The 15,267-nt window shown below is 37.1% G+C and overlaps 1 protein-coding gene and 1 pseudogene across 1 annotated transcript in view; both read right to left on the reverse strand.

Annotated features, from left to right (window-relative positions):
• Positions 1 to 4,321: 4,321 nt before the first annotated feature.
• On the reverse strand, positions 4,322 to 6,615 carry LOC107668310 (methyltransferase-like protein 6; annotated as a pseudogene).
• A 3,080-nt stretch (positions 6,616 to 9,695) lies between these two features.
• Positions 9,696 to 15,267, reverse strand: part of LOC107668313 (R-spondin-3-like) — a 9,904-nt gene continuing 4,332 nt past the window's right edge. Inside the window, exon 4 of the mRNA XM_016460153.1 lies at positions 9,696 to 10,255. Coding sequence (XP_016315639.1) covers positions 10,062 to 10,255 — 194 coding nt within the window. The 3' untranslated portion in view covers positions 9,696 to 10,061. The remainder of the gene's footprint in view (positions 10,256 to 15,267) is intronic.

Consider the following 15,267-nt stretch of genomic DNA (forward strand, 5'->3'; position numbering starts at 1 on the left):
TAAAACACACACACACACACACACACACACACAAATACATAAAACATTAATATGTGGTTCAGGCAATTCTGTGCATATATATATATACTCTGATTATCTTCACTGTATAAATGTATGACATAAAACACTACGCTGCCTTTTTGGTAAATGTCAGCTTTAATGAACAATAATAGCCATTAAACATATATAATATGAAATATAAGAGGCTTATATAATAGGAAATAAAGACAAAAGCAATCAATTCAGTCAAATGTATGCTAACGTTACATCAGCGCTGTACGACGGTAAGATAAATAGCAGTGGTGTATAAAGTAGCCTACCTGAAAGCCATACTCAAGTGAAAGTACAGATATCTTACCAGAAAATGACTTTGGTAGAAGTTGAAGTCACCGTTTAGAATATTACTTGAGTAAAAGTCTTAAAATATGTCATATTTATTGTACTTCAGTACGAAAAGTATTTTTTTAATCTTAAATGTAGCCTACTTAAGTATTGAAAGTCAAAGTACAAGTAAGTGCAAAATGGAAAAGAAGTATGTATATATATATATATATATATATATATATATATATATATATACACAAAACATTCATACACAGAATTTAGAATGCCTTGAATTTTGAGTTTTAATAGACTAATAAATCAACGTGCGTGTGCACTATGAGTGTGATCTGATGATAATGTCAGATCGCACATCATTACAACAACACTTACCATATTATCGCAGATAATAAAGTATCGCACACCCCAGACTCAATTTGAGTGGAAAATGAATCATCCGCGGTTGTGCACGCACTTGTTTGCAAAAGTATACATTTTTATTAGGAAATGTAGTGGAGTAACAGTAAAAGTTGGCTGAAATATGCAAGTACAGATACTCCCAAAAACTACTTAAGTACTGTAACAAAGTATTATTACTTCGTTACATTACACCACTGGGTTTTAGTCAAATTTTCGTCATGCTGTATAATGGTTTAACTGATCAAAATTATTTTAGCTCAAAATTATAATCTTAATGATTGTTGTCATTTGAGAAATTTACTTTTGCATTTCAGGTATTGCACTTTCTCCAGTAAGCACAAATCAATAGAATGTGGACATAGTTGGCTGAAATATAAAAACTCAAGTAAAGTACAGATACTCGCAAAAAATACTTAAGTACTGTAACGAAGTATTATTACTTCGTTACATTACATCACTGATAATTAGGCTATATAAAGTTATGAAACTAAACTTTGTGCTCAGCCAAACCTATATGACCAGGAACAAATAATACATTTATGAGACCAAAGATTGCCTGTTAGATATACCCCAAAAGGAATTATATATCATGTTTAACCACTACAGAGACATCCGCGCTAGTGGCAAATGTCAGAAAGACTAGCCGAGGTAGGCTGCTCTCAGCGGGAAACATGAGCAATGAGCGTGCGGTGATCGCCTGGAGCTCACATCTCCGAAATCTGCGAAGCAAATTTTCAAGTAGGCACTATCTTTACAAATAAACCGCAGATTTGAGTTATAAACAACTACATTCTCGCCTGAAAAACTCTTAAAAGTACATTTCATGACACAATATCAATAATATTTTGAAAAGTATGTGCCTTTTCTCCTCCGCCATTAACACTCGCTGGTTGGTGCGAAATGCATTGTAGGATTAATGCTGCCTCAAGCTCGCACCAGCACAAGTCACCTCTTGATGCATCCTCGATAAAAGGGGTGGAGCAAGAACACATCTGGGGATTTGGCTAGATGTGAACTTTGGAACAGTACTTGGGCAACGACTGATGACGTTTCACAAGTCCACAAGAACGCAAGTAAAGACAAGAACGCATACTGAGAAATGGCCCTCGTTGAGGTCGACCACTTTTTAAACAATTAAAAAGTAGAAGACGAAGAAGAAAACAATGAATACTATTTATAAATATAACGTATTATTCAGCTACGGTCAATTATGCTTATGCGCAGAAGAAAAATAAGCACACTGCATTTATCATTATTAATTATGTCTAATCATAGTATTAAAACAACATTACTAAATATTCCAACATGTTTTGTTGTGGCGGAATAGGGGTGACAATTTTAAATGTGCATTTAAAATTATGTATTTATTCACTATTTTATTGTTTTACGTTTAACCTGACTTAATTAGTTTTAAATATGTCTAGTTATTGTCTAGTTCGTTTTAAATATGTCTAGTTATTTTTCTATTTAAGATGATTTATTTAATTTAATTTCAAACATGAAAACAGCAACAACAACAAAAATCTAAATATAAAATTAAATTAAATCACAGTAATTACGATAGCGATATATTTACCACAGTGAATTCCACTCACTTAACTGCAGGGGACTCCAAAACCTCAAAAATACACAAAACCACACACAGTTGCTGTAAAGTCGTGATGATCGAAAAGGAAAAAAAAAAGCAAAGGGCGGGGATTTGATTCTATCCATCGTTTGCTGATTGGATGGAGCAGCAGACCAGCAGCAGACCTTTATGTGAGCTTGCAGTCGGTTGTGAGAGAGGGGCGGGTTTAAGCAGGCTAAATGGAAGTCCGACCACACTTCAACAGAGAGATCTGTCGTTTCACCGGAAGATCGAGTTGACATTTTGCTTATATCAATAGCATGCATTTAGAAAATAAATACAGTGAATTTTCTTAAAATTGAAATCAAAAATGTTTTAATTATTAAACTGATTATGTCGTCGTTTTATTTGTCACTCCTAGACTTGACTCACTCCTTCCACTCGCAAGTGGAAAAACATCTCGTTCACTGACCGGGAATCGAACCCAGGCCGCGGCGGTGAGAGCGCCGAATCCTAACCACTAGACCATATCAAATATGTAAAGACAAAATAGACATATATTTCTTATTCCATGGATTTTACCCGTTTCCCTCCACTTGTTCCGTGTTTTTCTGCCATCACAATGCGCGCGCAGCTGCATGCTACTTAACTCTGGTCTGAAGTGGCTGTTTCTTTTTTTTATTCAAGGAACAATAACACACAATGTTATCAAGAAAACAAAACATTAAAAATAAAGTGGCTGTTTCTGTGGGCCGCTATACGTGAGCCGATCGAGGCTGTAATAAAAAAAAAACTGTAATATTGAGCTAACACAGAAACGCAAACTAACACATTCTTACCTGTGAAAGTTTATCCAATTTCTTCAGGAATTTAAATTTCGGCAGTTTTTACAACCAGAGGCTGCGTAATGTGCAGTGTTGGGGGTAACGCATTACAAGTAACGCGAGTTACGTAATCAGATTACTTTTTTAAAGTAACTAGTAAAGTAACGCATTACTTTTTATTTTACAAGAGAATATCTGAGTTACTTTTTCAAATAAGTAACGCAAGTTACTTTTTTTTCCCAATTTATTGATTGACAGCTCTCCTGTCCCCATGTTGAGAGAAATCAGATGATGTTCCTGTAGTTCTAAAATAAAAATCACTCATAAAAAAAAAACACAGATTCAGTATTCCTCAAAATGAATACAAATAATGCAACTCAGAATATGATGCAAACCTGCAATAATTAAATGTTAAACAACACAAATATCCTTTATGTATTTAATCCCATTCTATTAACCAATGTCTTTGCTTCTGACCTTCGATGATCCAGTTCAACCATACTAATAAGCACAAATTACTCTAGACAAACATTTGTGAGTCTTTTTTTATTGCTGAAGTGTGTTGAAATTTCTTCTTCTGCATTCTACTGTACGGACGTAAATTTACTTTCCCTTCAGCCTGAGGCTTATTCATTTCACTTTTGGTGTGAAAAGGCTTTTATATTTGCCAAAAATAGAACTTTTTTTATTTTTAAAAACAAGCAAGCCCTGTCCAGATCTAAAAAGTAGCGCAAAAGTAACGTAACGCATTACTTTCCATAAAAAGTAACTAAGTAACGTAATTAGTTACTTTTTTATGGAGTAACGCAATATTGTAATGCATTACTTTTAAAAGTAACTTTCCCCAACACTGGTAATGTGGCATATTGAAACTCATTGATTTTTATTGTAAGTGATGACACATTGACCGTTCCAAGACAGCGTACACGTCGACGAATGTGCCATCTACCTATCGGCTACATATATCTATGATATAATTACATACAACTTTGCACCCTACAATAAACATAAGAAAATGTCCAGCACACCACTCACTAACTTTGCATGTTATTCTCAAGTCTGAAATCAAGAAATTCACCAAAAAATTGAAAAATATACAGATTTTATTTCATTATGAGATAAAAAAAAAAACGACAACATCTGAATGAAAATTCTATTTATCTGAAATACAATAAATTAATGCATGGCATTTTGAAAAATACATTTACAAAAATGTGACTTTTTTTATGCTGGTGATGATGGAACAGGTTTGCGAAATTTACTCTGCAGGAATACTCGGGGAACACACAGACCCTCTTTTTTATTCAGTTTCTCTCAACACATACTCGTTAACAAGAGTCTCAAATCCTGCCTGTTGGAACAAACCAGCCAAGTACTCTATGAGAAGAAAAGATGGATACCAAAAAAAAATTTGAAATAAAACATTAACTTCAATGCAGTAAAACAGATGATTAAAAAGAAACAAATGCTACACTGACCTCTTGAGAAGAAAAAGGAACGGGTCCCATCCTGTCTTGTGTAAAAATTCTCGCCAAGCTTATTGCCTGACTTAAACCTTAACATGGCATGATCATACAGTACGTAGTCCCTGAAGAGGACAATACCTCCTGGTCTTAATACCTGTCAGTTTGTTTTGAAAGCAGAAATTAATTACTTCACAACACAAAGAAAGTGTGCAAAAACACATGAAAAATCACTTTATAAGTTATAAGTTTACTTGTGTTTAACAAAATGTCGATGCACTGTGATAGAGTTTCTTTCTTACAAAATGTGATCAGCAGTACCTTATAAATTTGTTCCAGGGCTTTCTGCATCTTGTCAGGATGAATTGCAGACAGAACAAAGATCAATGTGGCTACATCCACCGTCTCCACTTGTATGGTGGCCTGGAGATCGTCCTTAGTGAGGTCACACTGAAACGCAAGGCATCGCTCGGTGCAATACAAGGCATTTTGCTGTAATAATAATAATAAATAATCATAAATCAAGGCAGAATGCATGCAAAACAGTGTATGAATGTGCAACATTATAAGACTGGAAAAAGGTTGACCAGATGGATGTAGGTTTTTAGGGAATAGTTTGAATAGTTTAAAAAATGAACATTTGCTGAAAATGTACTCGCCCTCAGGCCATCCACGATGTAAATGAGTTTGTTTCTTCATCAGGACAGATTTGGAGACTTGCTCACCAATGGATCCTCTACAGTGAATGGATGCCGTCAGAATGAGATTCTAAACAGCAGACATTAATTGTTGTCACGTGTCAATTAATGTCTTGTGAAGTGTAAAAAACAGCATGTTTGTCGAAACAAACCCACCATTAAGGCATATTAACCTCAAACCCTCACTTCTGGTCAAAATATCAGTCCATAATCCAATTTTCTCCTCTCACATCAAAATACATCATATTTATTTAGAACCATTTTGGACTGTTTTCACTTGTAAACAGCGGTTGATCTATGCTTATTTTTCTTCTGATTCAGATGAGATGACTTTTTCACTAGAGGAAGCAATATTATCGATAGAGGACTATTTTAAAATCTCGATAAATGTATTTCAAACACAGCTTTTCACATCACAAAATATTAATTGATGGACTGGAATTGTGTGGATTACTTGCGCGTTATTGTGATGTTTTTATCAGCTGTTTGGACTCTCATTCTGACGGCATCCATTCACTGCAGAGGATCCATTGGTGAGCAAGTGAAGTAATGCTAAATTTCTCCAAATCTGTTCTGATGAAGAAACAAACTACACTTTGGATGGCCTGAGGGTAAGTACATTTTCAGCTAATATTAATTTAGGGTGACCTATTACATTAAAGTGAGAGGAAGCACAACTTTGTCACTTTTACCTTGACAAACTCAACAGCTCATGGAGAGAAGTCACAGGCATAGATGAAGATATTCAGATCCTCTTCCAGAAGAGGGAAAATACAGTTTCCAACCCCACAGCCAGCCTCCAATAACACCAGCTTCTGCCCCTGAGACTGAAAGAATAGATTTAATTTGCATTCATCAATACAAACTCAAACATGTTATAGCAAATGCATGGAACATCTCTTACCTCTCTGCAGTTTTTCAGTTCATCAAACTCTCTGGTAATCCAGTGCCTGTCTTTGAAAAAGTTAGTCGTGTTTCTTTTATAAAATAAGTCCCAGTTTTTCTGAGCATCCATTTCGAGTTTCTGCTGCTTAAAGTCCGACACTCGGTCAGTCCTGAGTTTCTCCAGCTCTTCTGGGTTCAGTGTCCTTTCACTCAGACAAGTGGACTGATGGGGAAAAGCAGGGCTGGATTCCAGCGAGTCCAACTCACCTGTCACTGACATGACTGTTTGAGCTCCTGTTTGAGTTTAGGATTAAAACTAAGACAACGACTTCAAATTAGATGCTGTGAAGTTTTACTATCATAAAAGTCACAGCACTTTAAAATGTTACACGTAACTAACCACCTCAATGATAAAACGCAAACAAAAGGTAGTTTCAGGTGCTTACCTGTACTTAAACTACCTATATATTAAGCGAGCTAAATGATTAAGAGTAAAATATTCGCATGTTTAATAAGAAACTCACTGCTTTAAAACGTCGCATGTTGTCGTTCTACTCATAGATATATAAACAACATATCTAAGGTTCTACTCGGCATAAGCTATTGCTTCTTCTTCTTCTTATGATGTTTAATGGCGGTTGGCAAACCAGCTTTTGGTGCATATTCCGCCACCTACTGGGATGAAGTGTGAGGCGCTGATATCAAAGTAGTAAAGGAATGAATAAAAGCAAGCATCACAATAAATAAATACATATACAAGTCAACAACAGATGAAACAAAGCTTAATTCAAACTTATTGTTCTAACAACCATGTATTTACAGATGGTGAACCCCACATCCTACTGCCATCTCAACACAGCTGAGACCGTTCTGCTGCTGCGCTGTGCTTCACAATCTTGCTCTTCTCAATGGGGACATCGTTGAGCAAGAGGATGAGGAAGACCATGATGACGGCTCTCTGAAACACACAACCTAGAAGCAAGAGCAGGGGAACACATGTGGGACAATCTGGCTGCCACTGTGTCTGCTCCAAACATTTGTGTGCTGCTTTCCATGAGCACGACTACCTGCAAAACATTTAAACGGAGTTAAACATTTTACAGTTCATGTTGTCAGCTTTCCATTTCTTGCCAAATTTCATGTTTACAATTACATGCATTTTTTTGTTGTAGCTTTATTACTTTTGTAGTGGGCTAAACCACTGAACTGGTAAGCAAAAGGTTGCTGATTCGCAACCACCAGTGTGTCCTTGAGCAAGGCTCGTTTCTCCAGGTTGCTCCAGGGGATTGGGGATAAATAAACATTAAGCACTGTTTCTACCATTGATAATAAATCAGCATATTAGAATGATTTATGTAGGATCATATGACACTGAAGACTGGAGTAATGGCTGATGAAAATTCAGCTTTGATCACAGAAATATATTAAATTTTAACAGATGTTCACATACGCAAAGTTGAAGTATTTATTTCCTCAGCAACCAGCACGGATCAGCTCCAGGCATGAGAAGCGATATCGTCCTCTTTTGGAAGGCCAAACAAAGTAGTTTCACTTTCACAACGAAGCACACATATGTAGATTTGTTTGTTTACATGACTTACATTCATCTAAAGCAGTGTTGACAACAGTGAATTCTACATAATAGCACACATACATCACTCAGATGCCTGTTTCATGTCTATTAGATGTACTCATCTGCAATACTAATCAAAGATGATCCTGTCAGATGTTAAATAGACATTTAGTAATTGTCTTTAAGATGTATATATGGTTAATGTAAATCCACTTTTGAGACGTATGTAAACCACTGTATTGGTATCAACTATGATATGGGGGGCAGTGTTGCCAATTTAGCTACTTTGTAGCTAGATTTAGCGACTTCCCCGCCCCTTTTGAGACTTTTTTCAAAAGACTTCAAGTTACGCCCCCTTCTTCAAGTTACGCCCCTCTCTTGCAGTCCGCAGACAGACACTCTTGACCACATGTGACGACTCCGGGCTGGACTCCGTGGAGCTTTGTCCACGGTGAAAGCCGATCCGGTGATCCACAGCGCAAAGCAGTTTTAGCTACTTTCAATTGAAAGCAGTTGGCAACACTGATGGGGGCCAGATTCTTGTAGGTGGAAACATTTCAAACCTATTATGATAACATTGTAACCTTCTAAACAAAACAACAAGGGAAGGAGACTTCAGAAAACATTTTAGAACAGAAATTTATAGCACAAAATGTTTTTTTTTTTTTTTAAAGTGCCCATTTATCCTCTTATTACATGTATGTTTCTTTTCTGAATATATGTATTTATACAACTGGAATTCTTACAAACTCATTTATCCTTAATATTCTTAAAGGCCCATTGTTATTGCTGATGTAATTTAGCAGCATCTTAGAAAAGTGGTGTATAACAATATAAACATAAATGATAATTTTACCAGTCAATTGTTTGGAATAATCGATATTTGTTTGTTTTTAAAAGCCTCTTATGTTCACCAAGGCTGCATTTATTTGATCAGAAATACAGTAAAATCAGTAATATTGTGAAGTATTATTACAATTTCAAATAACTGTTTTCTATGTGAATGTACTTTAAAATGTAATTTATTCTTGTGATGGCAAAGCTGAATTTTCAGCAGTCATTACTCTTCAGTATCACATGTTCCTTTAGAAATCATATTAATATGCTGATTTGATGCTAAAGAAACATTTTTCATTATTATCTGTTTTGAAAACCATTTTTACTGCCTAATATAGAGACTATAAGAGACCCTTATATCTGTAAGAGACAAAGGTTAAAAAAATATATATATATTCCAAACTATCCATTTGAGTATTAATACTATTATTCACAGAGAAATTTAAGTGCAGGTTTTACTATTTAAATGTCCATAATTACAAATTATGGAAAATATCACAGATTTGTATCTTGAAACAGTGATATGTATTACCAATCATTTATGGCTAAGCTACTGTTGTGTTTGTTGTATATGCATGCTTGTTGTGACAATAAATTACAAACGAATACAAACTCAATATTGTTTATTTGACATACAGGTGCTTTTGATTTCTGGTCAGCTGGCTTCAATGGAAAGCTTGTTCCATTTAGGAAATCCTGTTTATATAGACAGGCAAATCAACACTTTGTTCGGAGAAAACTGAACAAACGTTACTAAAACGTTGCAGCGAGAGTGTTGTTGTTCATCCAGTATGAAGAAAGCCAGTTCATTAGCCATTTACACCAATCAACATGCAGTCTCTCAGCCTCTGGCGGCAGGCAATGTCCGCGGTGGCCAGTAAGCATGCTCATTTTTAATTTACTCAGCCCAAAAAAATACAGATGTTTATACAACAACTCTACTTTAATGTCTCAAAAACCTACATTCAAACTAGGGCTGCACGATTAATCGCATGCGATATTTAACGCGCATCTTGTCAGAAAGCCGGTTCTGTAATCAGCGGTAAATCTCCATCACCTGCGTGCTTTCACATTGAGCAGCATTAACTACACAGAGCCGTTATCGCATGCGATTAATCGTGCAGCCCTAATTCAAACCATGATACAGCGCTGTACCTGGACCCCCTTAAAAAAAACAAAAACATTCCACAGATCATCTGACATGCCCGGCCCCACGTTACACAGTTCAGCCTCAATCCAGCACCAGACCAGGCGCTAGGGGGGTGAAGGGTGCCCTCTGAGGTTTATGGGGCATCCTCAATGCCTGCAATGGTGTGGATGACGAGCGCCCCCTCTCTCATGTGCATATACAGTATACATTTAAATTATACAGGTAGCAGCAACACCCCCTCGGCGAGGGGTTAAGAGGGTGAGGGGGTGACATGGCCTGATAGGGGAAAGAAAGGCAGAGGAGCAGTGAGGAGCAGCAGCTATTTATACTGTTCCAGCGTCTCTGCTCTGGTCCCTCCGGCGACGGTGCTCTGTTTTGTTCCGGCTTTCTGAATCCTCTCGGTCGATCGTCTCCTTCTCTCGTTCTCTCTTCCTCTCTCGACGGGCCTCGGCGTTCTCTTTCTCCTGTAGATTGAAGTGTTTTTTCTTCTCTCCCCGCTGCTGACCTTTCGGCTTACCTGTGAGGACAAATGGCGACAGCATAAGGCATTTTGCAACAAGTATTCTAGTAAATATAAAGTGTTTTTTTTTGTCCACCAAGTAAAAATCTGATTACTTAGAGAAGTAATAGTACATGCTGCCTCAAAAAAATTGCAAAATTTGAGGCACATTACTATTCTTGTATTCAGCAAGGATGCATTAAATTGATTTATATATTTGATTCTAATTCAAATAAACACTGTTTATTCATCAAAGAATCCTGAAAACATGTATGATGGTTTCCACAAAAATACGTTTCTTGAGCACCAAATCAGTATATTAGAATGATTTCTGAAGGATCATGTGACACTGAAGACTGGAGTAGTGATGCTGGAAATTCTGATTTGCCATCACAAGAATAAACTACGTTTTAAGAAAAAGAAGAATAAATTACAAATAAATCACAAAATATATTCAAATGGAAAACTGATATTTTAAATTGTAATAATATTTCTAAATATTACTGAATTTACTGTGTTGTGTTCAAATAAAAGCAGCCTTGGTTAAGAGACTTCTTTCAAAAACATTAAAAAATACACAGAACAAGCAACTTACATGAAAACGTGTACGGTTTGGGTTGGGTTATTTGGGATGCTTATGAGTAATGTTTTTAAACACCACAGTGTTTACACTTTCCAGGAAAATTACTTATAGTGTTTTTGCACATTAATCTGGGATAAGAGAAAGTATTGTAACAGGAAGAAGTACACACACAATATGAATAATATCACGCTGACCACTCAGAGTTTGGCAGGCATCTTGCTGTGCAGGCGTGTTGAATCACTCTATCATTCTATTAATCAGGCTTTAGTGATTTTCCCATCATCCCTCATCTCTGTTTGGCTCCAGGTGGCATTACTTACTCAACCGAAGTTGATCATTGTTCTTAATTTTCAGCTGTTTTGGTTGGGAGACATCACTTCGGCAAACATCACTTCCATTTATAAGTATTTTTTATAGATTATTAAGAGTTTGATGGAATCCAGGATGAAGACCCATTTATGAAGTTGTGAAACAGCAGAACCTTCTGGTGCAATGTGTAACTGGTTGTGTCTGGTCTACCACAAGATGACAGTCTTGTACAGCAACTTTTTTCAATTTCATTCTGTCTTTCACACTGTCAGGTGATGGTTGATCAGTGTTTTAAAGGGATATTTCACCTAGAAATGAGATTTCTGTCATTATATTCTCACCCTCTCATTCCAAACCTGAATGCTTTTAGTGACATTTCAAGCTAAACTAAAATAAAGTATTCTAGAAATAAAAAACTCCTAAAATGACAAAAGCACATAATAAAATTGTTACCTGAATTAAAAAAATAAAAGCTAATTCAAAATATTAATGTATATTATAATTGTATATCAATCATTTTAAAATAACACTGATTACGAGTTTCTGAAACCGTATGATGGATGACAATGAATCAATCCTAGTGTGGAAGGATATGGTTGGAATCACTTTCAGAACTTTTTTTTTTTCCAGCTGATGAGTGATAAAATCATTGACAGCCAATCAGAATCCATCCTGCTTTAAAGAGCTCAAGCATTTAAAGTAGCAACTACAGTGTGTGCTTATAATAAACAGAATGTTACTGTGCACTGGTGTGGACGCTAGTTAGCATATTAGTTATCTTTATAGTTATCATTCTTGGTGTTAACTCGCTTTTATTCTTTCAGAAAGAAGTGTTTTGGCCCTTTTTTGACCAATTTGGCCACTATAAGTGTCGTTGTACAGAAAAGTGAAGATTCTTTAAATATTCTCCAAACAATAACAGCATATGGGTTGAGAACAACATGAGAGTGAGTAAATTATGACAGCGTTTTCATTTCTGTGCCAACTAGACAGCAGAAACGCAAAAAGGTGGGGGTGACCCATCAAGTGCAGAGTCAGAGAACTTTATCAGCATTGCGCTCTTGAGCAATCACTCCGGTTTCTTCCAGGAACACTATTCCTGAAATTAGTGTACAGTACGTCTCTTTGGAATAAAACTGTCAAGAAGAACAACCAAGGTGAAGCCACCCAGCTGAACATTTTACACCAGAATAAGCGAACAACCGATAAGCTCATCAAAAATAGAAAGACTTCAAATGAAAATTCTGTTTATATTACTTTATCTTGCCGTTGCTTAACAATCACGGCTAGCCAATTTCCATTATTGTCAGAGGCTTATCGGTGGGGCATGGATGAGGATCGGAAAAGCGCTGAGGTGGACACCCCGCCCCCCCGGACTCTCTCCGGACTCCCTGCCTGCTGCGACCCACACTGACCCACACATTCATGGGGTCCAGCCAAGGCGATAGGGGGCCATTGTAGCCCCGGCTGTCGAAATAAACTTGCCCATGAAGATGCACGACTATTGTGTTGTGAACGAAACTAGTTCAGGAGGATGAAGTGAAATCCCCTCCACCTCCCGCAGGCTTGAATCTGCTGTGATTGTACTGTGCATTATGAACAGGCTGACTCATGTACGGTGTCTGACCAAGCAAAACACATACACATTTCGCTCGCTGTCATCACCTCCCCTCTCGCCGTCCCGTCTCTTTAAACACAGGAAGTTCCCTCTGCGTACACTGTTGCCTTTGTCGTAATGATTTGGAGATCAATGGATTAGGCGTAATCCTCTGCTTTTCCCATGAACCAAGGCGTAACATGACCAGAGCTCTGTGGTGATTATTTTGGATATGTTTACTGGCACCCTTTCAGAGCTGGAAGGCTGTCAAGTTTTTCAGTAAACTGTCATACGACGATTTGGATACAAGCGATTTCCTCAGGGATGGAACATGTTCTTGAGCATCTGCTCACCACCGCTGAAGCAGATGCAGTTGTTGAGGAAAATTTCATGGCTCAGAGGTTGCTCTTTCAAAGCTCAGACACAAGACCTAATGGAGTTAGTCAATTTTGACATGAATGAGACATACAGTATAAATACAGTGTTAATTTAATACGGGTAGCATTGCTCAGATAATTTGGTCTTGCAGGAATAATATTATTGAAATATATGACATCATATCGAAAGCTTTGACTTTCGATCTTAAGCACGTTGTGCAGTGTTTGTGACATTGTTCTCTCTTGAACTCTAGATGAGACCTATCTCAGGAGCAACATCTGAGAAACTGTAAAGTCTCAACTGGAACGTCTCCATTTGTTCTCCATTTAATCTGATTGCTATCCAAGAGAAACGATTGAGATATCAAAGAGATCTCTTGAGACTGAGATATCAGAGATATTCCTTTAGTTATGGAAGCCTTTTTCTGCCTAAGGGTAAAACTATATTTAAAATATTAAAAAGGTAGATAGAGTTTAAAATGAGTCACAATATGAGACCTAAACTCATCATTGTGAGGTATACACTACTGTACAAAAGTTTGGATTGGTAAAATTTTTAATGTCTTTGAAAAAATCTCATGCTCACCAAAGCCGTATTTATTTGATGAAAAATACAGTTACAACAGTACTACTGTGAAATATTATCAAAATGGAAAATAACTGCTCTCTTTCAATTAAAAATGTAATTTAGTTCTGTGATGGCACAACTGAATTTTCAGCAGCCATTATACTCCAGTCTTCAGTGTCACATGATTCTTCAGAAAATGTTCTAATATGCTGACTTGGTGTTCATGAAACTTTTCTTATTATTAACAGTGATGAAAGCACTTGTGGTGCTTAATATTTTTGTGGAAACCATGATAATTCTTATTTGATGAATAGAAAGTTCAAAAGAACAGAATTTATTTGAAACTGAAATATTTTGTTTAATTATACATTTCTTTACTGTCACTTTTGTTCAATTTAATACATCCTGCTGAATAAAAGTAGTAATTTCTTTCAAAAAAATCTTACTGACCCCAAACTTTTGAGTGATAGAATAAAGTGCAATTATGAGCAATAAAGTTTTAAAATAAATTGTTTTACTCTGCGACTATAAAGGGCTTCCAATTAAAGTTAAATCCATGCACAAGTTGACAGGTGCTACAGCAGATTTACAGCTAAAAATAGCCACATGATAATGGATCTATTCATTATTTCTGGATGAATCAATGGATTGCAGTTCCATCCTCCTCTAAGATATGTTGCAAGCCTGGAATGGTTTGGAACGAGTTTGTCTCATAGTTGTGTCCATCTAGATGTTTCAACATAGGTGAAATGAGGAGTCATCTGGCTCTGATTACACATTATTCTTGAAAGAGTGATTGAGAGGGGAGAAAAGGAGGAGATCTTAGAAGAGGAGGGAGATGAGGGGGTGAAAAGTGTGTCAGGACAGATGGAAGAATGTGGGGCATAACTGCTGCACAGTCAGTAAAAGGTGAAACGCTCTAAAATCAACCCTGACAACCCAAATCGTCCCAGTTTGCTGCTATTAAGGACACAGAGGTGGAGATGGTTGAAATGGGATATGATGGTGCAGTGGGGCACAGTTTCACTAATGAACCACGGGGGTGGGATGGGGTGGGGTGGAGGGGGTCACATCCTCCCCGGCAGGCGTGCTGTCGTCCGGTGGCTTTTGGGAGGAGCCAGGCGGGGATTAAGGGCTCTGGCTCGTCCCACAGGAGGAATGCCTGGGCTTTGAAGGCCCAGTATAGCTGCTCTCCGTTAGGGAGGTTGGTGCTGGTGTGCAGAGCAGATACAAGCAGAGCTGCATACAGAGGCTAAGAGTTCAGTGGACAATTGAGCCACACACACACACACACACACACACACACACACACACAACGATGTTAGGATGCCACATTCTGCTCTTACATAAAAACTAAAACTCACAATGTTATATGAGCATTTATGCACAAACACAAGTTTATTTTAATTTCTTTGTGGGGACTTTCCATAGACTCCTTTACATTTTGAAATAAACATCAAGTATATTTAAGTATATTTATCAAATATACTTGATGTCTACAATATAGGTAAAGCCTACACACACACACACACGCACGCACGCACGCGCACACACACACACACACACACACACACACACACACACACACACACACTC

This window comes from Sinocyclocheilus anshuiensis, unplaced genomic scaffold (genome assembly GCF_001515605.1).
Source record: "Sinocyclocheilus anshuiensis isolate Anshui unplaced genomic scaffold, SAMN03320099.WGS_v1.1 scaffold1623, whole genome shotgun sequence".
Lineage (NCBI taxonomy): Eukaryota > Metazoa > Chordata > Actinopteri > Cypriniformes > Cyprinidae > Sinocyclocheilus > Sinocyclocheilus anshuiensis.